This window comes from Apus apus, chromosome 1, assembly GCF_020740795.1.
Source record: "Apus apus isolate bApuApu2 chromosome 1, bApuApu2.pri.cur, whole genome shotgun sequence".
NCBI lineage: Eukaryota > Metazoa > Chordata > Aves > Apodiformes > Apodidae > Apus > Apus apus.
Genome location: NC_067282.1, coordinates 92,113,930 through 92,137,355, shown reverse-complemented (window position 1 = coordinate 92,137,355; position 23,426 = coordinate 92,113,930). Strand labels below are relative to the sequence as shown.

Genomic DNA, 23,426 nt, shown 5'->3' with positions numbered 1-23,426 from the left:
GACAGGACGTGGCATTAGTCCCTGTTGAGTTCTGTGAGGGTCCTAACAGCTCACTCCTCCAGCCTTTCTAGGTCCTTTGGAATGGCAGCTCTGCCTGCAAGTGTGTCAACTGCCCTGCCCAGTTTGGGCTTATCTGTAGACTTTTAGAGGGTATGTTCTGTCTTCTCCTGCATATTTTTGATAGGTACTTTAAACAAAATCAAGTGTCAAAATGAAGCCCTGAGGTATTCTATTTGTTACTTCCTTCCAAGTGGAGTACAACCCTGAGCCACTACTTACTGTGCTGGGCAATACAGTCAGTTTTTTACCCAATTAGTGCATCACCCCAAACTGTAGCATGTCAACTTGGATACAAAGATGTTGCAGGAGGGACAAGGTTTTAAACTCCTTGCTAAAATTAAGGTAGATGGTATGTATTGCTTTGTTCTTACTGATCTTGCCATTTCATCCTAGAAGGCAAGTCAAGTTGATAAATCATGATTTACCTTTGTTAAATCTGTTTTGGCTATTGCAAGTAATCATCTTCTCCATGTGCCCAGAAATGGCTTTCAGTAGGACTTGATCCATAATTTCCCCAGAAACTTGAAGTGGGGCAAACTGGCCTGTAGTTCCCCAAAGCATCACTCTTACAACATGGTTGCAGCTTCTGCCTTTCTTTATCCTCCCCCAGACTCTGCAATCTGTCAAAGTTATGTAAATTTGTCAGGTTTTGCTTTAAACCTTTTATTGGAATCTGGTTTATAAATAAACAACTTGGAGCTTCTGACCATGAAGACTTTCTTTGGAGAGCTGTTTTATATGACACCTGTAGACAAGTTTCAGGGAGTCCTCTATTGCCCTTAAGACTTAAAAACATGAGTTAACTAGCCATTCAGAACTGTCCTTACATGAAGAAATGAGAGTGTTTATCATCTGTCTGTTGCTTATAATTAGTGTTTTGTTTCTAAAAAGTTATGCTTGGTGAATGCAGAATATAACATTGCTTTTAGTCTACTTGACTGCTTCTATTTTTGCCTTCTTGGAATTACTGTGCCTGAGTTGGGCCTTCTCTTTCTCCCAAGCTGTCCTGTCCCAGCTGCCTAGTAGCTGAGGTGCCAGACCACACTGCCATCCTTCCTACAAGATGAGGCTTTTCTCTGCATAGTGCAAAACCACATTTTGTCAGGTAGTTGTTAATCTGGTTACCTGTAAACTTTGCAAAGCCTGGAAGTTTTTTGTTTGGTTGGTGTTTTTTTTTTTTCCCCACATTGCTGGTGATACAGCAAAATCCTTCACCGACAGGTGGTAACAATTGGAGTGGAAGTTTGTTCTGGCAAATAGAATATTCAGGGCTCAGTGGTGTTATGGGAATTGATTGCTTGGGTTGTTAATATGAGCAAGGTATTTCTGATAAGTTGGTCTTCAGCTGCTGCTTATGGAGTTACTTATTCACTCGTCGGAGCCTTTTCGCAAGGTGGTATTGCAGAAACAATTACTCCCTGAACTTGATTTCATATGGATTTCTTTTTCTTTGTCAGAAGAGAGAGAGAGCAATGACTGAATTAAATTACTGCTGAAGCAAAAAGAATTAATAATTTTATTTAAAAAAATATGCAGTATGAAGGCATTTAAGAAGGAGAAAAACCCCCGTAAAACTGAAATCTTCCTGAAGTAAACATTGCCTTATTTAAAATGAGGTATATTCCTCATTGGAATCCTAGCATTTGAAATGGCCTTTGATGGCCAAACCTTAAAGGTGTCTGTAGCACTTTTGTTCTTTGCACCTATCTATAGGCTTGTAGTCATAACTCCCTCTAGACAAGAGTGACTAGTGGGGCCTTCTCTAGCCTTACTCCTAATGCCAGGTGCTTTACCCCAGTTTGTAAAAATGTCCTGTGAGAAACATGGTGATGTACAATAACACAAAGCACAGTAGGATTACTGGTCCCAATTGTTTTGGATTTTTTCCAAGCATCCTATTTTTGTGCCATCTTACCATTCGATTGGTGTCTTTAGCAAGTCTCTAGCATGAATGCATAGGGTATTAATTAATCCAATTACTTCTTACTATATGCTGTTTCCACTTCAGAGCCCATTTTCCAAGTATATCTTACATAATTAAGTGCATTAAGTGTCTCTTCAGCTAGGAGGGCGGCATGAAATTTTAAACTGCTTGGAGATTTGCACTTGCTGATCTTGCTGCAAAACATGTCTGCTGCCCGCTGTGAGAGAAAGGAGCAGAAAAGTAACAATTGACATGCAGCTCATCATGCATCTGGGAAGCAGCAGAACATGATGTTAATAGCTGGAGTGTTAAAGTTCTTGGATTTGGTAGCATTTACGAAGCGTAATCTTGTTTTGAAATTCAGCCATGTTATAGCTTGTAAAAACCTGAAAGCAATAGGTGGAAAAATAAGATTCAGAAAGATAGGATAGCTTAAGAGTTGGAATTTATCTGCTTTTGAGAAGTATCATTGAGTTATATTTGGTATTTATACTTGCCTATAAGGAAAAACATTAAAATGGGTCTTGTAATATCAGTCATCTTTATTTATCAAATCATGGTATGCAATTCAGTTAGTAATTTCAAAAAAAGGCTCTTAGAAATGTTTTTATTTTTAAATAGCAGCTAGCTTTTGTTCTCTTGGCATTTTTTGAAAACTCAACTTCCTTAAAATCTTACCGAGTACAGAGAAGAGTGAGTATTGCCTTAAATAAGCCTAGGAAAGTTTAATGACTTTTCTACTTTAGATGAATTATATAACATACAGATTGAAAACAGTTAAAACGGAACAAGGGGGATTTCTCTCTATTTGTTGTCTAACTAGTGCTGGCTGGTATTTGTTGATGGGGAAGCCTCATTAGGGTGCTTGAGATAGCCCTGAAGAGGTCCAGCGCTCACACTTGAAACTGAAACTCCTGTAAATTAAGAAGTTCTTTGTCTGGGGAGGGGTATGTGTTGATCTGGTATCATAAAATGAGGAGATCACATCTCCTCAGCTTTTCCTTACTGTTCTATGTTGTGATTACTGAACACACATGTCTCTTTTTCTCCTCAGTTTAGAGCTTAGGAGAGGCAAGCAGTTCTCCACCAGTGGCAGGAGGTGGATGACTGGTTGGTGAGAAATGTGACCCAATGGTATCCAGTGCAGCTCTGCTGGTTTTTGTCACCTGCTGTGGGAACTGAGGGCACTTGATCTGTGAGTGACCTGTGCTGGCTTTCCTTAAGCAACTTCTCCCTTGATAGACTTCTTTGATATTTGTTCAGTGCTTGACTCATACTGTGCTCTACTATTGAATGTCCCAGCTGGGAGTGATGTGAGCAGAGCTGTAAGGGAGCTCATCAGTCATGAAAGCCATGCATGACTGGGAGAGGACTTACGTACATGAGTACAAGGAATAAAGGGAATCTCAGAAAAATCAGAAGACTACAAGGCAGGAGAAAATTAATATTTTGAGATGCACACAAAAAAATCAGAATGTACTTTATATAAAAAAAGAGCCTGAGAATGATGAAAAGAATGTATTTCAGCAAAATAATTCTCCCCATCTGAGGCTTTTTCTTGGTATCCCTGATTTTTTTGTATTAACAGTATCTCCACCAATGGTGCTGGTATAAAGCCTGTTTTGGCTGTGTACCAACGGCCTATCTGTCCTTAATGAAACAGATCTTTTCTTGATGTGATAGGAGGTCCTTTAGCAAGAACATGTGCAGCACCTGTATGTATGATGAGACCAGGGTAGCGATCCCTTTTCCTTCTCTTGAGCCTTCTTAGGTTTTTGAGTCCAGATAGTATTGTCTCTTTGACCTCTGGTGAAGGAGGTCCTGGAAAAAAATGCTTCCTTAAGAAGAAAATATTTGTTTCAGTGAGTTCCCCAAATACTCTTTGGTTTCCGTGGTGTTATACTTCATATTTTACCTGATTGACTCAGCAGCTAATTACTTTGAGGTCTTAGGACATCCTAAATGATGATGTTTATTAGCTAAGCACCATGAAAACAAGTTGATGTGGAGATCAAAAGACCTTTGGTGGATTTAAACATTGGGCGATGAAAAACTGCGCTGAATTAACAGAACTGTCACAAAAGGGGAAATGGGACCAGGGCAGTCTTACTTTGTAGAAGAAGCATTCCCAAATACCTGAAGTCTTTTCTGCTGCATCGTTCTGGTAATAGTAAGTCCAGAACATATGAGATGGGGTTCAGAAATCTTTTTATTTTCTTTCCCTTTCCCATTTCTTACATCTCTACACCCCATGCATCACTCCAAGTACTTGGCAGGGAAGTGTGCACTTCAGTGTGAAATAAAAACACTTCAGCTGTTTTGAAGAAGAAATATTTATGAAGAAAGAATTTCAGATTTTTATTTCCACAACAGCTTTTGGGGGCATGGGTGGTCAAGATACTGTAATCTGTTGTCCCTTGTACTTCATTTCCAGACTGAGGTGGTCAGTGCTTTGAGGAACAACATTTGTTTTTCTTTTATGGCAGCTTGCTGTAAAAAGCTACACGGGGATGGGATGCTTTTCAGATAAAATGGCACCTAGCATATAATGGCAGGCATATAACTGCACCTTACCAACAATGCTGTGTGAACAGTCTGACTGCACATATGTTTTTGTGGTGCAAAAGTGCTGTTACCTTTGAAGGTACCACTGTCCTATTTCCCTTCTGATTTTTTCCCCTTACTTGGTTGTGGTCCAGGATTTTCACTGTCTCAGGATTCTGCTTGGGGAATCATAGCAATCTTACTAAATCTTCACAAAATGATCTCATTAAGCATTTCACATTTCAAATGTGTTCCTTAGAGTTTTCCAGGACTGTTCTTTACTTTAGGATTATTCCTTTCTGTGAATTTTACTGACTATTTTCTGTAGATCAGGCAATTTCCAATAAATTATTTGGTTATTCTGTCCTCCCATTTGAGTTCCCTTTATTAGTCTATAAGCAGAAGCAACCAGGCTTTTCTAACCTGTCTTGGCTTCCAGCACCACCCAGCTTTTAATTCCCTGCTCTTTTTATAGCACTGTGAAATATTGTTTTAGTTAGACATACTGTGTCAGTTTAGGACCTGGAATCCCCAAAGACAAGCCCTCTGCTCCAAAAATCACAAAAAAACCTACAACCCTCACCAAATGACCCAGCAGCAAGCGTCCACGGGTGGCATCCTTCACATCATAATCTTTTTTCCACTGTAAACAGTTAGGTTTCAGACCCCAGTGCATCCACCAGCCCTCCAGAGCCGCTGACCATGTCCTGCCATGAATTTATCAAACAGGACCACTGCAGTGATGGAGTGAAAAGTACAGAGTGTATCAGAAAAGTCTGTTGGGGCTGGAGAGAAGAGGGGGGAGAGAAGCATAATATTGGAGCTCTGTGGCAGAGACAGGATGGAGTCAAGCTATCTCGGATGACATCTCTATACTTTATTATTCCTGCTGTTTCCTAACTCACTATTTAGAAGAAATTAGGTGGGATTATATAATTGGGAGGCTGTGTCTGCAACAAATACTCTCATTCCTGACAGAAGCTTTGCAGATGTAATCAGTTCATTGAGGAGCTGAAAGCCAGGGCAACTATCTTGAAACTTCTCAACTTCCTTAGTGGACTTCCTAGCTTGCCTTTGGGGCTGGTTCTCAGTTAATCAGTTTTAAGAGGCTGCATTTTGATTTGTGGTGCAGAGAAAGATGGTTTGCTAGTATGAGTGATTGGTGCCTAGTGAAAGAAAACTGAAGGGGAAACCCTTCAGATAGCCTTTTTGGAGTGACCTTACCTACTGGTCATACTGATAACATTCTGGGACGGTGTTTTTTGACCGTTTGGGCCGTTTAGGAAGATGGGGCAGGAGGAGGAATCCAAACACAAGGCATAACCTATGGTGTTGGATTAATAGGCATTAGCACAGTCCTGTTATATTAATGAGCAAAGGAGGAACAGAAGAGGCATCTTACTGTACTTTCAGCAGGATTTTTCCTTGAAGATGGGGGAGACAAGTGGAAAGAAGGAGAGAAGTAATTTAACTTTGGGTTCAATGAACCATTAAGGTACTGCAGACTTTTAAGGGATGTTTATATGCTTTGCCTATTAAGATGCCAGAGCGTGTGATGATGAGTAGTTGAATCTTTTTTTGTGTAAACAGATATATCTGTCATTGGCATAATTCATCAAATCTGAGTGATGCTTGTGTTCTCTCTGGAAAGGAAGACAATTTTTTCAGAAAATGTAGTCAGGCAAAAAGGTAGCAAAAGAAGCAGAAATTCCATTTATGTCCATGATCGAAGAGCTACAGAGTAAAGAGGAAGGTTTGAGAATAATACTTTTTTTTTTTATGCATAGTATCTTATGAAAATGGAGACATAATAAACACTATTAATTACTTACAGGTATAGTTCTTGGTATATGGTTAATTTCATCTGGACAAATGTGCTCTTGTGGATTGTACCTAAAGGATTTCAGCCCTTTAATTCGAGAGTTTTGTGTATTTAGGCTTTCCAAAAATTACAGTAGAATGGATGACACATAAAGACTGAGATCCCTTGTTGTGGTATTTATATGGATATTTAGATGTCAGTGAGTTCATTACAGTGGGTTTTCTTTTGCTTTGATCTTGTGTCCTTGGTAGGATCATATATTTGAATAATTTCTCACTGTTTGTGAGAAGTATATTAATTGTCATGGTTTTTCAAAATGGTTTTAAGAGCATCAGGATGCTACAGTGTAGTGCAGCTAGAGTTGCCAGTCACTTTTTAATCTAATAGAAGAGCTTTGCTCAGCTGTAATTGTTGCATTTTGTAACCTAATAAATGGATAAGTGTTGCAAGTAGTGAAGGCAGTTTATTTGAGAGTTGTTGCATCAAGGGATATTTGTGGCTGTGTATGCTAAATAACAGAACAATAAAGCACTTTTTAGTGGGTGTACTCTCTACCTTTTCAGGTTTGGTTGAAAGCAAGACTACAGAAACATTCAAGTACTTCTTTGAAGCAGAATAAATACTAAAGCAATAGGGACTTTATTTGATGCCATGAAAATATCTGTTGGAGAACTACTGGCCTTATTTTTAGATGCTTAAAATATAGTGGATGGCTTTTCTCAAAAAACAATACAATTAAAAAAAAGCTATAGTTATGGGAGTATATAGTTATGTGAGATAACTTCTCAGGACTTTATGAAGACAAAAGACTGCAGAGATGAGTTCCTGGGGTCAGTGTTGGCTTTGCCCAAGTCCCTAGAAGATTAAAGAGCTGCAGCTGTTCCCACTTATCTTGTCCCAGAGGTAGCTGCACAGATTGTGCTGTCATTCTACCTCTGCCCTTCAAATTTGGGTTTGCATTGCTGTACATCTGACATGCCATGAGTGTTTCTCTGAAATTCATGCCATAGGTTGCAGATAAAATGGTGGAGCGGGAACAGTTTTCTTACAGAAGTCTTTTTGGGGGTGGTTTAATGGGCAGAAGCTAAGCTTGTTATTAATCTGAAAAAACAGAGATAGTCAAGGCTGCTGGGACACAAACGTTTTACATCAGCACCACCTTGCCTTTCTGTTGGCTGATGGATGGGTTTTGAAGAGAGGCATCTAGCCTTTTGCATTTGTAATGAGGTTGAGGGAGGTGGTTTTGAGCTTTTAAGGCTAGTGGGGTTTGGATGTAGCACTGGGTATCTTTTACATAGGCTTTTACATACTTCCCAAACACTCCATTTCTTTAGCTTCCATTTAAAATTTAATTTGACATTGGAGAAATCTACAAATCCCCTCTTTTATATAGGCTGTTGAAATCCTTTTAACTAGACAGACAATCTTTTAACAGTTCTGATTAACATATCTTGTGCCCAAGTTGAGAGGAAAGGCACACTGTGGCCCGGGCCAGGCATCTGTCCCCAGGGGCCAGGCACAACAGCAAACCCTCCTTCAAGCCAGGCTTTGACAGGGCTTGTGCCTCTCCCTCTTGATCTGTAGATTCTGAGTATAAAATAGTGAAGTACACTATGACTTGTGCTTACTGAATCATTTTACTGGAGATGAGAAATGCATTTTTAAAGTAGCTAGGTGCTTTGGATCTTATCTGCTTTTCTGGACTTCTGAAGAAAAGAAAAAGGATTTTCAATGAATGGTGTTTCTTTATGCTTGAGGCTGGTGTGTTTGGCTTGCACTCTGATACAAGGGTGCAGCTAACCCCTTAATTACCAGCCTTATAAATAAGAGCATCACATATCAAGACTTAAATATCACCTTTAGTAAAAGCACCTAAAGTGATATGGCTGCTCAAATAAATGTAATAATGTATGTGTAATGCAATAGATAATCAATAAATGTGCCTCGATAGGAACAAGAACTTGCAGAAATGTTGTGGGGAGCTGAGCTATTGTGCTGGGGAGCAGGGCAGAGCAAAGCCCTACAGCAGCAGGATGGGGAAAGGGGCAGGTGTGATCTGCCCCTTTCTGTGCTATGCTGACAGTGTGGTGGCTCAGGAATAGTCTATGCCAAGTCACAGGGAAAAGACAAGTTTCTCTGAATGTTATCAAATATGTACTGTGCAAGCACTTGAGCTTATAAATTCATTTTAGCAAGGCCCTTGTTCTCATCAGTGACATGGAAAATGAAGCTTTGAGTCCAAGAGGCACAGCATGTATTCTGCCTCCTCATGCAAAATTTAGCACAGGCTTTGTTTGAAAGTCTTCCTCTGAACATAATTGGAACATGCTTATTTTTTGGTTGGAATCCTAACCATCTGCTAGCAGGTGTTTGGTTTTGTCACAGATTTTGTTTTATTACCTTTATTATCTTATCTTTGCTGTCTTTCTGTGCAATCTTGGATGGATCCTCATATCCCATCTCATTTATGCAGTGGATGGAAAAATCTGCTGATCAGGACAGGGTATAGCATTTTTATTTTTAGTTAGTTTCCTCTGATATATCTGCCTTTAAACCGGACAGTCATTTTTTTACAAGCATGCCCACTTGCTGAGCCTTATTCTTCCTAGAGAAGATTTCAAAGAGTCTATGATCAGTTGCCTTCACTATAATCATAATTCTTTTATTTGAAGATGGGTTTTAATGCTCTTCTTAGTCTTTGCTCTGTTGAAAAATGAAATTTCTGAACCAGAACGTCTGGTCTTACAGCACAAGATCTGTTGTTGTTCCAAGATTATTTTTCAGAGAATAGAACATGCTTGATTGAAGTAAAATTATTTAATAGTAAAATGTGACATCATAACCTCAGGTAAAATTGTCTTTGAGAAAACATGAACCACTACCCTGTTGTGGTACAGCAAGGGGGAGCAATATGAAGAGGTCTGCTACAAACATAAAGAAGAACTGTGTGTCATCAAAGGAATTACTGACATTAGGGGGTGGGGGGAAAACACACAAAAAGATATTTTTAAAATTAAGTTAAACTATGACTTGCTACATTGACACAATCTGTGTTCCAGTGATGTGCAGTAAAAAGAGGTAGGTTTGAGTTAGCAACAAGCAACTCTTTTAAAAGAGTGAGCAGAAGGTAGTCAGCCTCCAGGTTAATGAACCTAGGTAAAGAGCAGTGGTTTTTAAACATGGGAATATGACCTCTGCCAAGAATTCCCCTTTGGGGCAGTTTTCTCCAGATGGGTCAGAAATCCATCAAAGCCAGAGTGATCCAGTTTTGTCCAGCCATTCCCTGGGTAAGCACCTACTGGAAAAAAAGCTGTTGTACTTGCATATTGGGTCACTTGAAGGAGTTTAGTGATTTATGAGCCCACCCAAAGACAAATTGTGCCATCGTAGTTTATTATTAGAGTACTTCAGCAGAGCAGATGTAAAGCTGTACTCAAAACACAAGACATGCTGAAGAAGGCAGAAGGAAAAAGTGATAAAAATAAGCCAAACAGAGGTAGTATTATTGGTGGTAATAATACTAACCAGTTTTGGTGTGGATTTGGTACAAATTTGACAAGCCTATCTGTCTGCAGCTTGATCACGATTCAAGCCATGGTTTACTGGCAGCAGAGCAGGCAGTGGGTGAGGGGGGATAAAGTGTTGCTAAGGACAGGGGGCGAGCATGGGGCCAGCACAGGGCCAGGGAGGCTTTTAAGGCAGTGCTGCTACCTGGGGAAATGCACATCCAACTTCAGCCTCACAGGCAGGGTGTTGAGGACAGCCTGGTGTGGGGCAAGTTGGTATGTTGCTGTACTAGAAGAAAAAAATAATAGTGGAGTTGAATTATGTGTTGCTATCCCAGCACCTGAAAGTGGAAACTACAACCCGTGCTGGGATGCTCTGTCAGTCAAAAACCGTATCAGTTCACAGTTACCTTTCTCATGACTTGTGCTGGCCAACAGAAGTATTACAATTTTCCCTTATTGTGCCTCTTACGAGGCACAGGATTGATCTCCCTTCACGCATGCATGTTTCTTCTATGTAGTCTCTGGGTTCTTTGTTCAAAAGAATCCCTGAAATCTTATGATTTAGTAGCACTGAAAGTTAAATGTGTACTGGAGAAGTACAAGTAGAAGCTTGTCTACAAGTCTAAAGTGTTTGAAGTGTTTCTTTCTGATGGAATTGTTTCTCTATTAGACTAGCCCAGGCAAAACACATATTACAGTTGTCAAGTGAACTCAATTTAGGACACTTGAACATTAATTTACTTCAAACAACAACAACAAAAATAGAATAAAGTGTAAAGCTTTGCATTTAAGCTGCAGTAATAATTATAATGAAATAATGAAAAAAAATCCAGGGCATGAGCTCTGTGTATGGGCAGAATTGCCTTTTATGTGTAATAAAAATTTAATTGAAGGCAATAGGAATCACAGGCAAAGTTGCAAGTGATTGCTGTTGCCCAGGTTTTCACAACCCTAAAGAATTTATTATAATTCTATGTAATGAAGGAGTGCTACATTAAACAACCACCCTTCTCCCCAGCTCCTCCTTTCCTTCTGAAAACCAATGATCTTCCAATTGATTGTTTATTTCTGTGAAATTCAGCAACTGGTTGCAAAATGAAGCCTCACTTAAAATGTGAATTTGGGTTACTGTGAGAATGCTGTTAACTTACTTCCAAGGATTCTGATTTTTATAAAGCAGATGCATGTTTTGTGTATAAAAGTAAAACCTAATATCATACTTTCAATTATATCTTAATGTCTAGTGTTTCTTCAATGTATTGATATGGGTTGGTTGATACAGACACTCAAAAAATGATTTTTTTGAAAAATTTAATTAAATCTTCATACATACTTTTAATAACACTGCAGCCCAGGCTGCATTGCCCAGAGCTTTGGAAATACAGCTTTCCATCTCAGCTTTTGGTGGTTGTAACTCAGAGTTGCATCCAAATTTGTTACTGTTGCTGAAATGATGTAGGCTTATTTTTTGAGCAATGAGGCGTACTATTAATTGCCTTTGAACTTTGCACACACAATATTCTGATGATTCTGCAGGCTGTTAAGGTGCATAGAATACCTTAATTCAAAGGTTATCAGGTATGTTTGCATTTGGACCTGTGTCTGTGCATGTCTGCAGTCAGACAGATGACACAAGCTCGAACACACGCTTGTGTACATCGCTTCTGAAATAGGATCTAGTTTGCCAGAGTAAAATGCACCCCAAGATTATTTTTTATTTCTCAGTTTCTCAGAAATCTTTGGCATAAAGATGACTCTTATGTTTTGCATGCTTGAACAGCCAGTAAAGTCTAACTGCTGTTCTCTGTGAAGTCAAATGTTCCTGGAGAGCAAAGCTGACGTACTCTGTGAGTCTTCAGCAAAACATCTGTGTGCTTGGGTATTCAGCTAAATTAAAGAATTATGAAATGAGGAGCTGGGTATGTGGCAAAATGGTCCCCTACAAAGACAAGTGCAGTTAAAATCAAGATGCAGATTTATTCAAATTTCAGTGTGAGATTTGGGTGTGATACCACTGGGAGCAGAGACTTTGTTATAAAAAGCTGCCAGTTTTGTATTTTGGGTTACCAGAAAGTGTTGTAACTAGTTACTTTTGCCAGTTTCTTTTGGCCTTTCTGTTAACAATTTGCAGGCATTAGAGTATGTCACTGAATAACAAAGATAACAAAGTCCTTTTTTTCCTAGTAAACTGTCTTGACAGATTTTAAAGGCTTCAGATCAAAAGCACTGAAATACAGCAAAGAAATTAATGTGAAATACACACCTTAGTGATTAGCAAAGGTGTTTACATCAATTTGCTGAACTCTCCTTTCCCCCAATGCATTGAGTGTTGATTATTTTTAGAAATGACTTTTTAACTGTAAACTTCAAGGGCCACTTTGTCACCTCCCTGAGACAACCCACTACTGAAAAGTAACTTGTAGTTCTGTCATTTTGATTAATTGGTTTGTTCGTACATTCATGCAGTCGTTGGGCCACCCTTGGTTTGTTCATTTAAGACACAGGCTGTAGTTTCTTGGAGGTTACAGACAAATATGTTTCAGGGAGCTGATTATTTATGCTGACTGACTCGTGCTTTCATCCAGTGTCTATTCAGTATATCAACTTCTTGAAAGTAGTCTGTAATTTCTCCTGTAAAAAAGTATTACAAGGAGGAGGTTGGGATTATTTTGTTGCAATGCTAGAATTGTACAGAATTACAGTGATATTAGTCTAATAAAACATGTTAGTTATCAGCTGAGTTTCTCTTATTCATCAGTACTGAAGCTGTGAGCATTGTTTATTTCACTGGCATACAAATTTTTGTCTTACTGCCAAAGACAGCACAATCTCTTTGGTCAGTTATGCCCTATAAGAGCCTTTTTCCCCCCTACATCAATCTGACCAGAAGTTCAGGTGATTAATGAATCATCTTGTTTTCTGGCTGATGAGCGCCACTTGCTCATCAACCTTCTGGGGTAACCTGAATTTGTCTGGCTGATAAAATGAGATTTCAATAAAGAGGCTTCAACAACAAAAATAACTAATTGGACTCTGTTGCTCCTAGTGCTGTAATTCAGTGGAAATACTTATGATTTGTTGGAAACAATGTGTTCTGTGTTGAAAAAGGAAATATTTCAAAACACTTCAAACCTCTCCCTACTGCTACTCAAATGCAAAATGTAACTGTTGCTCCCCATCCCTGCACTCCCCTTCCAGGAGCTGGATCCACCAATTCCTGACTTAATGTTGCATCACACGTGTCTTTGATGCATCCTGCAAGTTTCACTCTTGGTATATGGAAGTTAGCATATTATACTAAAGTTTTCATCATGTAATACATCTCTGAGATCAAAGACAGGAGCTACTTTCAAATGGAAAGTTTGAAGAAGATGATAATGGAAGCACTGCTTAGAAACTGATCCATTCTCTGCTAACAGACCCTTCCACTCATTCAGAACAGAAGGCCTATGCCTACTTAGAGGTTTAAAAGGGTTAGGTACAGGAAGCAAAATTAATGTTTTTGTGTTTTGCTCTGTTTTGTTTTTTCCTTTCAGTGGGCGAGTTTGTGAGTGATGCCCTTCTGGTACCAGATAAGTGCAAGTTCCTTCACCAGGAAAGAATGGATGTGTGTGAAACTCACCTGCACTGGCATACTGTTGCTAAAGAGGTACATTCATCTGTCTTAAAATTTCTTGCCTTCCTTCTTGAGAGCTGTAACAGTCTTCTGAGAATGAGTTTAAATATAGCAGTGATATGGAAAACAAAAAGTAGTACTTAAAAATGGTCGAGTGAATGGCTTTTTGTTCTCCTTTGTGTGGAAATGGGAGTCACACTGTAAAGCACACCAGAGTCCACAGTTGGATATTTACTGTTGACCTTTAAACCTGTTTCATAGCACTGTTTTTCAGCTCATGTTTTCCTGTATTGATGCTGCTCTGGAACTAAAGATTGATCACTAATGCCAAAGCTTTGCCTTTATTATTGTCCTCAATATGTATACTGGTGTGCCAAGTGCTTTGCAGAGCTCAGGCTGGCCTAAAAGAATGCAATATGTGAAATTCAGCAGAGAGGGGTAGGACAGCTGTTAAAACACAGGATTAGCCAAAGACATTTTGCAGTCAAGCACAGAGTTTTTACAATTTACCAGTGCTTTACTGAAAACAGAAATCTTACAATTGCTAATGCATATTTTTGTCCTTATGTGGAGAGGTTGTAGGAATAAAAACTGAGATGAGCGTCAAGAATATTTCTGGCTGCTATCTTGTTTGGAACTTCTTAGTTTGCATGTTATCCCACCTTCTGGAGATGAAAATTGCAATGTGCTTAGCAGCTTTTCAGATTTTCAGTTATTGCTTTAATCCTACTGTTGCCTCTCAGACGAAGTGTTTAAAGCACCAGCCTTCATGGAGGCAAATTCTAGTCCAATTAAAGTACTTCCAAACTTGGAATGGCATAGCCTAGGAGAACATCATCACTGTTCTCCATTGAGCTATATTCCTTCTTTCACCTGTCCTACATCACTCTTTCTTTAAGGTGTTATAATGCACAAATGACTGTTTTCCAGACAAGGATAGAAGATGCTGTGCTGCCAGAGGTGTCAGACCAGATACAGTGTTTTTCCAGTATATCAGATATTTTAAATGTGAATGTATCTTGCAGCTAACTCTTTAATAGCCTTAATACATCATGATCAGGTTTACTATATGAAATTACCATTCTGCCTTTGAGTTTTCTGTTCATGAGGCAGAGCCTGTGAGGATTTTAGGCAAGAGAGTGTGAAGTTGACAAGTACATAGGAGGACACAAGACTTTTTGTACTGGCAAAGACTGAAGCGCAGGGGAAGGGAGAGCTTATTACTTAGAATGGTCATGCGGGCACAGGTAGGGAGCTACCTACAGTGCAGGTAGTGAATGCACAAGTGACCATTCTATATCTTGTTTGAAAATTCTTAGATGATGCAGTTCACCACCTTCAGCCTCCTAAGACAGTATACAGCTCCTTATGTTTTCTCAAGGTCTGTTACAGTTTTCCATCTTCCTCCATGACAATATTGTAACTGTTTTTATTTTCTGTAGTCCTGTAGTGAGAAGAGCATGAATCTGCATGACTATGGCATGCTGCTGCCCTGTGGAATTGACAAGTTTCGTGGTGTGGAGTTCGTTTGCTGCCCATTAGCTGAGGAAAGTGACAATCTTGATTCAGCTGATGCTGAAGATGATGATTCAGATGTCTGGTGGGGAGGTGCAGATGCAGATTATGCAGATGGAAGGTAAGAGTGACTTTCTACCCTTCAAATTGTTACCTTATTTAAGATTCCAAAGATCTGTCTAAAAGACCCCAGTGTGGAAGAGTCACTGCTCCGTGTAAGTGACATTGCAGCAACAATGGTTGAAAACATCTACTTCTTTATTTTTAGCTTTCTACAGGAAAGCTTATTGTTAACGTAGTTATTGTGCTCTTGATGCCTTCATCTTTTCTTCAACGAGAAGTATTGCTATATTTACAACAAAAATGCTTAAATACTTTTTGACAAGTAAATGATAAATACTATACTCTTTAAGATGCTTCATGTGCAATCTGGGGTACTGCACCAGATACTCAGCCAACATAACTATTGAAGGTTTTGAAATGTCTTAATTCATAATAGGCATGAGCTGTGTGCCATTTTTACTGTAAGAATATTTTCATGCTGACCATTACTTTCTGAATGTGATCTAAAAGAAAATCTGTTTTACTATCTAGCCTTTGACAGACTCATTAATATGCTACTGTTAAGTTGGAGTATGAAGGTTTCCTTTGCAAGACAGCAGTGGGTGAGAAGATGCCATGGTTGTCTTTACCCCTTAGCTTCCTCTGTGCATGTCAGCTAATTTTGAGCCAAATATGGGTTATGGCTGTGTTGTAACTGAGTGGTCTGGTGCTGTCAAAGCCTTTACATATCACTCTCTTGAGCATGTTAGACAGCAGTTGTGAGAACAGAGTACCATGTTACATCCTTGCAGCTGAATTCAGACAACTCTCTAAGATGGTTTTCTTCATAAAACTAAGATTCAAATTCTGTTTGTGCTCCCCAGATTTCATACTGAACTAATGCAGTCTTTATGCTTCTTAAGTGATGATACAGCATCTTTTACAAATAATATACAAAATCCAAAACTTGTGCAGATTCCAAGAGGTTTCAAGGAGAAATGACCTGAAATGACCTGACCCTGAAAATGACCAAATTAAGTGAATACTGTGGAAATTTAATAGCTCTGAATTGTGTTAAGTTTGAACTTTTTAATAATCCAGATGGAAACAAGTTCAGTAACAACACAGAGATCAAGGACAGGGATTGAATTGCTGTAATTTGATGCAAAGAGGTGGCGATAAGAGAATGTAAAGTTGGAAACTGTGTCATGGTAGGCATCTAAATCTTTCCTGACAAAGCATTAGGAAGTGTTGTAGGGAAGAGTTGTTTGTAAATAACAACATGTTTAATTAGAATAAGTATTTCCCCAGTATAACTTCCAGTTGTCTGTCATAAATGGGAGTAAATGGTCAGGGCTGTTGGCTGCAAGAAACCTGCATTAAGCAATGTTGCCTCTTCTGCATTGACACCTCCAGGCTTTTTTCTGACTTGTACTTCCAGCAGTTGTCAAGGTGTCAGAATTTATAATCTTTCAGTGAGATTTATAAACCAGCCTTTGGACTGTTGCTGAGTCACTCTATATTTGGTTTAAATTTTCATTGGTTGTGTTCTGTTAGAATAAAAAATGTGTGGACCTTTTTCTAATCAAGACAAATTTGCTTTTATTTTTCATCTCCTTTTTATATATATATATATATATATATATGTATATACACACGTGCGAGCAAAAGATAAATTTATCTATCTTATATACCTATTGCTTATCTATAGATCTTATGTGCCTATATGTAAGGATATATTATATATTATATACCTTATAGTTTTATATCCCTATATGTAAAATAAATATATAGAGAGTTTTTTCATATATTTAATAAAATATTCCTAAAATATTTTAAATAAAAGAACTGATAGGGTTGTGTATAGAGTAGTTTTGTTTCTAAGGTGGACATCCCATTTATTTGTCTTTTCATGTCTGTCACTGAACATTTAATTTACTGTTCTAGCCTGTTTTATTCCTCATAAAGCATTTTAATATCTGAAGAGATGAGTTCAAGAATAGCTTAATAAGTTTTGTATGCTCTAGGAATAGGAGCTGTAATTGCATTTGAATCAATTTCTGAAGTTCCAAGCAAGTACTGACATTTTTTTCCTCCCCTCACATAGAAGTTCATGTAAAAGGAAAATGAAAAGTTCCTTTTATGGGGCACTTCTGCTTCAACTGCGGATGAAGAGCCAAGAACTTGAAGTTGTTTTACACTAACTCAGTCATATTTCTTGCTCCATCTTCAGCTTCCCAACTGCATCTAATCTGTATATAGTGGAGCCAGAAATACTCTTGCAATTTAGTCATATAAAAAAAAAAATAAAAAATTACTCATTTCTCATGCAGCAGTAGGTAGTCCACATTTTTGTATGTGTATTCATACATACATGAGCATATGTTTGTGTGTATATAAATACACAAATACGTAAGTGCTAAGGTGATTGGGAGGGAGAAAGGAATTGAAAAGTAGGGAGACATTTTCCTCATGCTAAATTCTCAATATTTTCTGCCGTTGAAGCACCTCTGAAGTGCTTACTTAAGACTGTGGGGTTTTTTCCTATCTTTTATGAGTGATCTCACAGTGACAATATTGGCTTATTCTTGAAGCCTTCGGAAGAGTTTAAAATCCCTTTGTGTGTAAGTACATCCACAGCATGATGCTGCATGAAGGGAAGCTTATGCACTGACCCTGCTGCTCAGCATCTCTGAAGCAAAGCCTTCTGTCAGAGGAGATTTGGGTTCCTCAGGGAGCCCCTCTCTGGGCAGGGAGGGGGTATGCTATTAGCAAATCAGTTGGGCAAAGTATCCATCAAAGTATTTTTCACATTTGGGAATCAGGATAGCTTTTACTTGGATCAGATCAACTGAGTGCACGTTGTTGGTGTCTTCCAGTTGATGGCTTTTTACACACACAGGGTGCACTCCAAACCATGAGATGCTGTGCATTTCAAGGGAGGGTGCTCAGTTTTTTTCTGGGGAATTCTTGTGTTTGCTTTGCCAGTTGTTTTTGTGGCTGCTGCTGCAAGTACTGGAAAACACATTGTTCATGCAAAGATTGAAAATATAAAATACAGGAGCTGATCCTTTAGGAGAAGGATTTCATGCTGTTACTCTGCCATTGGTTCGTGGTGGGAATTCCACACCCTGCCTCTTGCAGCAGTTACTGGATCAACTTTTTTTATCTGTTTCTATCCAAAAGTCAGGATTTCTGGCCAGAATTCAGTTGCCAATACCACATGAGTGCTTCAGTACCTACTGAAGGAATTCCAGTTATTGCAATAGAATTGCAGTAACTATTTCTTTGTTTCATTAAGATCTGTTTGGTTCTGTTGTACAAATAAGGCCTTTTAGGTGCTTTTGCCATGCATATCTCATTATCTTTGGTCTTTAGAGTCTCCCAAGTGGTCCAATCAGAGCATAACCCACTCTTCACACCTGAAGTAGAAACTGGTCTACTGTAAATAAGGCCAGGTGCAGGATTTGTAGTGACCTTACGGCAACCTTCCAATACCTGAAAGGAGCCTGTAAGAAGGCTGGGGAAGACCCGTTCATAAGGGCATGTAACGATAGAACAAGGGGTAATAGGTAGATTTATGTTGAACCTTGGGGAAAAGTTCTTTAATATGAGGGTGGTGGATCACTGGAACAGGTTGCCTAGAGGGATGGAGAGGCCCCATCCCTGGAGACATTCCAGGTCAGGCTTGACGGGGCTCTGAGCAATCTGGTCTAGTGTGAGATGTCCCTGCTTATTGTAGGGGGGTTGAACTAGGTGGCCTTTAGAGGTCCCTTCCAACCCAAGACATTCTGTGATTTTTTCTCATTTTCCTTGTTCTTCATGTCTGGCTGTGGAGCCTTCTGCTCAATAGCTGTGGGTTTGTCTCTCACCCTGCCATGTCCAATACCACTCTTGGGGAGCAAAACCTCCAGACAGGTGTCTCTTGCATCTCTGTAAAACAGTATCATAAGATGTTGGGCACAAACACCCCATCAGTGGTTGGCAGCACGGCAAGTGCCTTGTGCCTTTGGAAGGGCTGTGGCTGCTTTAAGACACCCAAATCAAAGTGAAGGTAACATGTTTCAGGTGAAGCTGCCAGCCTGAAAAACAAATTATTTTATCCTTACTTCTCAGAACTCGCCCCATGACAAAGCGTAGTCACCAAACATAGGTGATGTACCTGCATTCTAACTTTGCATCTTGTACTGTTCAGATCTTAATTTGAATGTATTTGCATTTATGATTCTGAATATTTAGAAGAAACTATATTGCAGTCATTAATTTTGTGAATGCCTGTTTTTAGACTGTCTTGTGTTACCCCAAACAGTTGTGTCTGGAGGACTGCATTTTCTGTTTTTTCTTCTGTCATGGGTATTTCCTTCTGCGCTAGAGGAAGCAAAGCTCAGCAGCACGTTGTATCCACACCATTGAGGGGAGTGTAGAGGTGGCTTAGGCTGTGGTGCCACCAGAGATTGGATGTTCTTCCTTCCTGACATCTGACCACCTGGATCTGGGCATAAAAGGATGTGGTTTGTCTCATGGTGTGGCTTGTTGGCAGTACTTGGGAAAAGAAGAGGAGGGTGTGTTTTGATGACGGCTGTGATATACCTCCTTTTTGGTCATGAGGCTGAGAAGCAGGATCTGCTCTTGCTTTTGAAGTTCTGTCATGTCATGCTCGTCCTGAAATAGCATAGAACTCTAAGAGGTCACGAGCATTTTTCAGCAGTAGTGTTCCTTGCTGTTATATACACCTTTAATTCAAATTTACCTTGAAGACTGCCTGAGGGGACAGCCAGATGCAAGTGTTGGCTTATAATATAGCTGCAGAATTCTCCCTGCTTAGCTACAACACAGTCAAGTAACCTGCAAGCTCTGGCTGCCCTTGAGACTCAGCACAGCCTCTTGGCTCTCCTGCCTGTACCTGGGCACTTGCTAGAAGCTTTGTTGTCCTTGGTGTCCAAGGCTGAACATTTTTAGGAGTTGAAAGTTTTCCAGCCAAGCTGGAAAATTCCAGGTTTTCTCTCTCTACATTTGCCTCATACATGCCTCTTCTCATCTTCCAGTCCCTGTGTGTGAGACTTCCCAGGCTTTCCTTTCTACTGGGCCAACAGGCTGCTGTCATTTTCCTTCTTTCACAGCATGAAGGCTGAGACACAGTAAGTCTCACTGTTGAGGGTTATAAGAGAAAGCTTTTCTTTAAGTCCCCTGGCTTGTGAGCAGAAGATAGCACCTTAACTTCAGCCAACTCTCACTTTTCTAGACAATATGAATTTATTTTCAAGGTCCAAAATAGGAGATTGAATTTCTCATTGTTTTTCCCACAAATGGCTAGGCCAAATTAAATGTTTCTGTTTAGTGTTCAGGCTCATGTAATGACTGGGTAGTGTTGTAAATGTTCCATTGTAAGGAGTAGTGTATTTTATTAGGGTTTGATTTATGGTTTCTCATAAATTGAGCCAAGTGAAGTTTTATAGTTGGTTCATACTTGCCATTAAGATAGTTAATACTGTAGATTTTTTGCTACATAAATAATTCAAAAGGGTGCAGTCCACTTTGTGCTGATAATTAGGAATCTGTGAAGTAAACCTACAATAAATTTATGCTGCATAGCATGGTAAACATGTTGTTCTCTGGTTTTGCAACCCTGTTCCAGTCTGAACTTAAGGATGAGTGCTCATCTCCCAGATGCTGCAAGAAAGAAGTTAAAGTGCTGTATCCCATTTGACCCAATACAGTGTCAGCTGTATCTGGAAAAACTGACTTTTTGCAGAATTGCCTCCTTCAACTCTAATCCAAGAAATCCTGAAAGGCTTTTAAAACTTACCAGTTTTTTCTAATGGTGAAAGCAGCATTGTTTATGTGCCTGTTATGCTGAATTGTTTCCAGGTGAGACCCCATGCTTTTGAATTACCAGCCTTGTTCTAGCATTTGGGGAAGAGGAGTCACAGGGGCCCAGTAGAACTGATTTGCTGAGTAATTTGTTAGAGATCATGACTTGACATGAAGGAAAGGTATATTTCATTTCTTCCGCTTTCTAGCTCTTTTTATGTCTTTATCCATGACTAAAGTGGTACAGAGCTGTCAACACCTAGTGTCTTCCTTCAGAAATGTCTGTGAGTTAACCTCAATGTCAAATTAGTTAAAATTGAAATTCCCAGGAGTGCTGTCATTAAATCAGGCTGTCAGAAGGTGTGTTTAAATTGGCTATGGTCTTCTAGTGCCCTGACCTGATACAACAGCACACTGAGTCCTCGTGATATGTCATGCTACTGCCTTGACACAAAGTAGGCAGGCAGGCAGTTGGAATATCTGCCTGTGGCACGTGTCTTTGAAAAATGGCTAAGTCTAAATAGTGACATATATGCAAGTATCTTTAGTAATATACAATATTAGAATTTAGTAGTATACAGTCTTCAAATTTTAGAATTAAAATCTAGAGGTGTTTAGTAATTTCTGTACTTGGGAAATTCCTTTTGCAAGTGGAACTTTGACCAGCTATTGTGCAGTTCTCCTTTTTTGGGTCTCTCCGAGCCAGAGCAGTGGAAGATTTCATGCAGGCAAGAGTGGGGAAGATGTCGACGTTTTCATTGTGAATGAAGGTGAAAGCAGGTAAATGCTACAGTCAGCATGGGTGTTCTCTATGCTTATGTTGTTCATAGACAAGGAGTGTCCAAAACATGAAATCCTCTTGCCCCATTTCTCCCCATCACATCTCCCTATGTCCCTCTCACTCTTCTTTTTCCACTGCTTATCTGTCTCTTCATATGCCCCCAGAAATGTATCTGGAAATACAGCATGACAAAAAAGAGCCTTTAGGGTAATGTTTAATGCAGGCATATTTCTGGCCATGGTATAGTAACAGATCAAGGAGATTAATAGAAAGTAACCAAAATGGTCTAATCTTACTCTGATGGGTACTTCAGTCTCTTTCACATTTGAATTAGAGCTGGAAGAAACAAACACAGATTGAATGTAGAGAAAAAATTGGGAAGACAAGGAGGGTGATGATGGTGATGTTGATATGTGTTGCTTGCACCCATTTCAAAGAGAAGTTTCTGTGTTCTGTCCCCAGAGAGCCTTAGTGGACAGGCTTTCAAGCATAGTTCTTGTGTTGGTCTTCAGCAGCTGGGTGTCTTTTGGTTCTATACCTTGGCAGTGAGGCTGACTTCTGAGACCTGGAGCAAACCTCTCCTGCAGCTGTGTGGCCTCTGGGGTTTCAGACCTCCCCTCACCCCCCATGCTATGGGGCAGTGCTTCAAGGCTGAGGAAGACTCAAGCCCTGAATAATGTCTGGATATAGAGTGTTGTTGATGAAGAAATCACGTGAGGGGGCAGATCTTTCTGAGATTAGATTTATACAACTGCTTAAATCCTTCCAATTTCTTCCAGTTTCCTCATACTTGTATGTTGTGACATTATGTTTCTTGACTGTTCTTCCCTCCTTCTCTTCCTTCTTTCCCATGGTTCTTAATGTTGTCTTGAAGCATTAAGTCAAAAATCAGGCTTAGTTGGAAGTCCAGCTCTGAGCACAAAAGACTTGTGTGAAGAACATAGAAATGGGATTTTTGGAGCCCTTTGAAGCTTTTTGGTATTCTAAAGCTAAAAAAAAAAAAATAAACATTATTCATCAAGAAAAAAAGGAAATGCTGAGGCTAAATTCTTCATTAGAAACACGCTTATTGGAGGCAAAAGAAAATTTACATTTTTGTCTCAGCTGAGTATTCATCTGTTTTCAAGCCATCTTGTCATTCATGTTAAAACAAACATTCTCATTGATGTAAGCTTGTTCATTAAGCTGGAAAGTCAGTTTCTAAAATTTCAGTGAGAAACACTGCAGTGGGAATCTCCTAAATGATTCCTTAAAAAAGCAAAATACTTAAAATATAAAAATGTTACTTCCTGCTTCCCAAGCACTTGAATAGTAAAGGTGAGCCAGATGTGAAGCTGGAAGAAGGGTCTGTACTGCAGGTTCTGACTTAGAAGCAGGAAATTACTTGCATTTGGATTTCCCTTTTCCATTCAATAATGAAAATGATTTCCTCTTTTTGCAGATTAAACAGTAGGGTGTTCATGCCCCTAAAAATTGAAGGAAAACTGAACCTTGTGCCAACAACTATTGCAGTGGTTCAGGGTCTGCTTGGTGGGAAGCTCTGTTATCCACGACATAGGAGCAGTGAGGGGCACAGCCAGAGGCAGTAATCTCATCAGCTCTATTAATGCAAATTGTTCCTAATTGGAAGTCAGTGCTCTAAAATGAACACTAGGAATTACAAGCTTGCTTAATTTTTCTTGCTTTTGTTCCTTTCTCTGAAGTTTACTATCAGGATAGGCTAATGCCAGTTATTGAAAGAGGTGGATTTTGCAGTTGTGAATTGTCCATCACTGAACTGGTATTTTAGAGGAACTGAATTC

At 39.3% G+C, this 23,426-nt stretch overlaps 1 protein-coding gene across 2 annotated transcripts in view; it reads left to right on the top strand.

Moving 5' to 3' along the window:
* APP (amyloid beta precursor protein) overlaps window positions 1–23,426 on the top strand; it is a 211,738-nt gene that overhangs the window by 85,846 nt on the left and 102,466 nt on the right. For both annotated transcript variants that reach the window (XM_051625412.1, XM_051625418.1), the window contains exons 4-5: window positions 13,396–13,508; window positions 14,918–15,111. In XM_051625412.1, coding sequence (XP_051481372.1) covers window positions 13,396–13,508; window positions 14,918–15,111 — 307 coding nt within the window. The remainder of the gene's footprint in view (window positions 1–13,395; window positions 13,509–14,917; window positions 15,112–23,426) is intronic.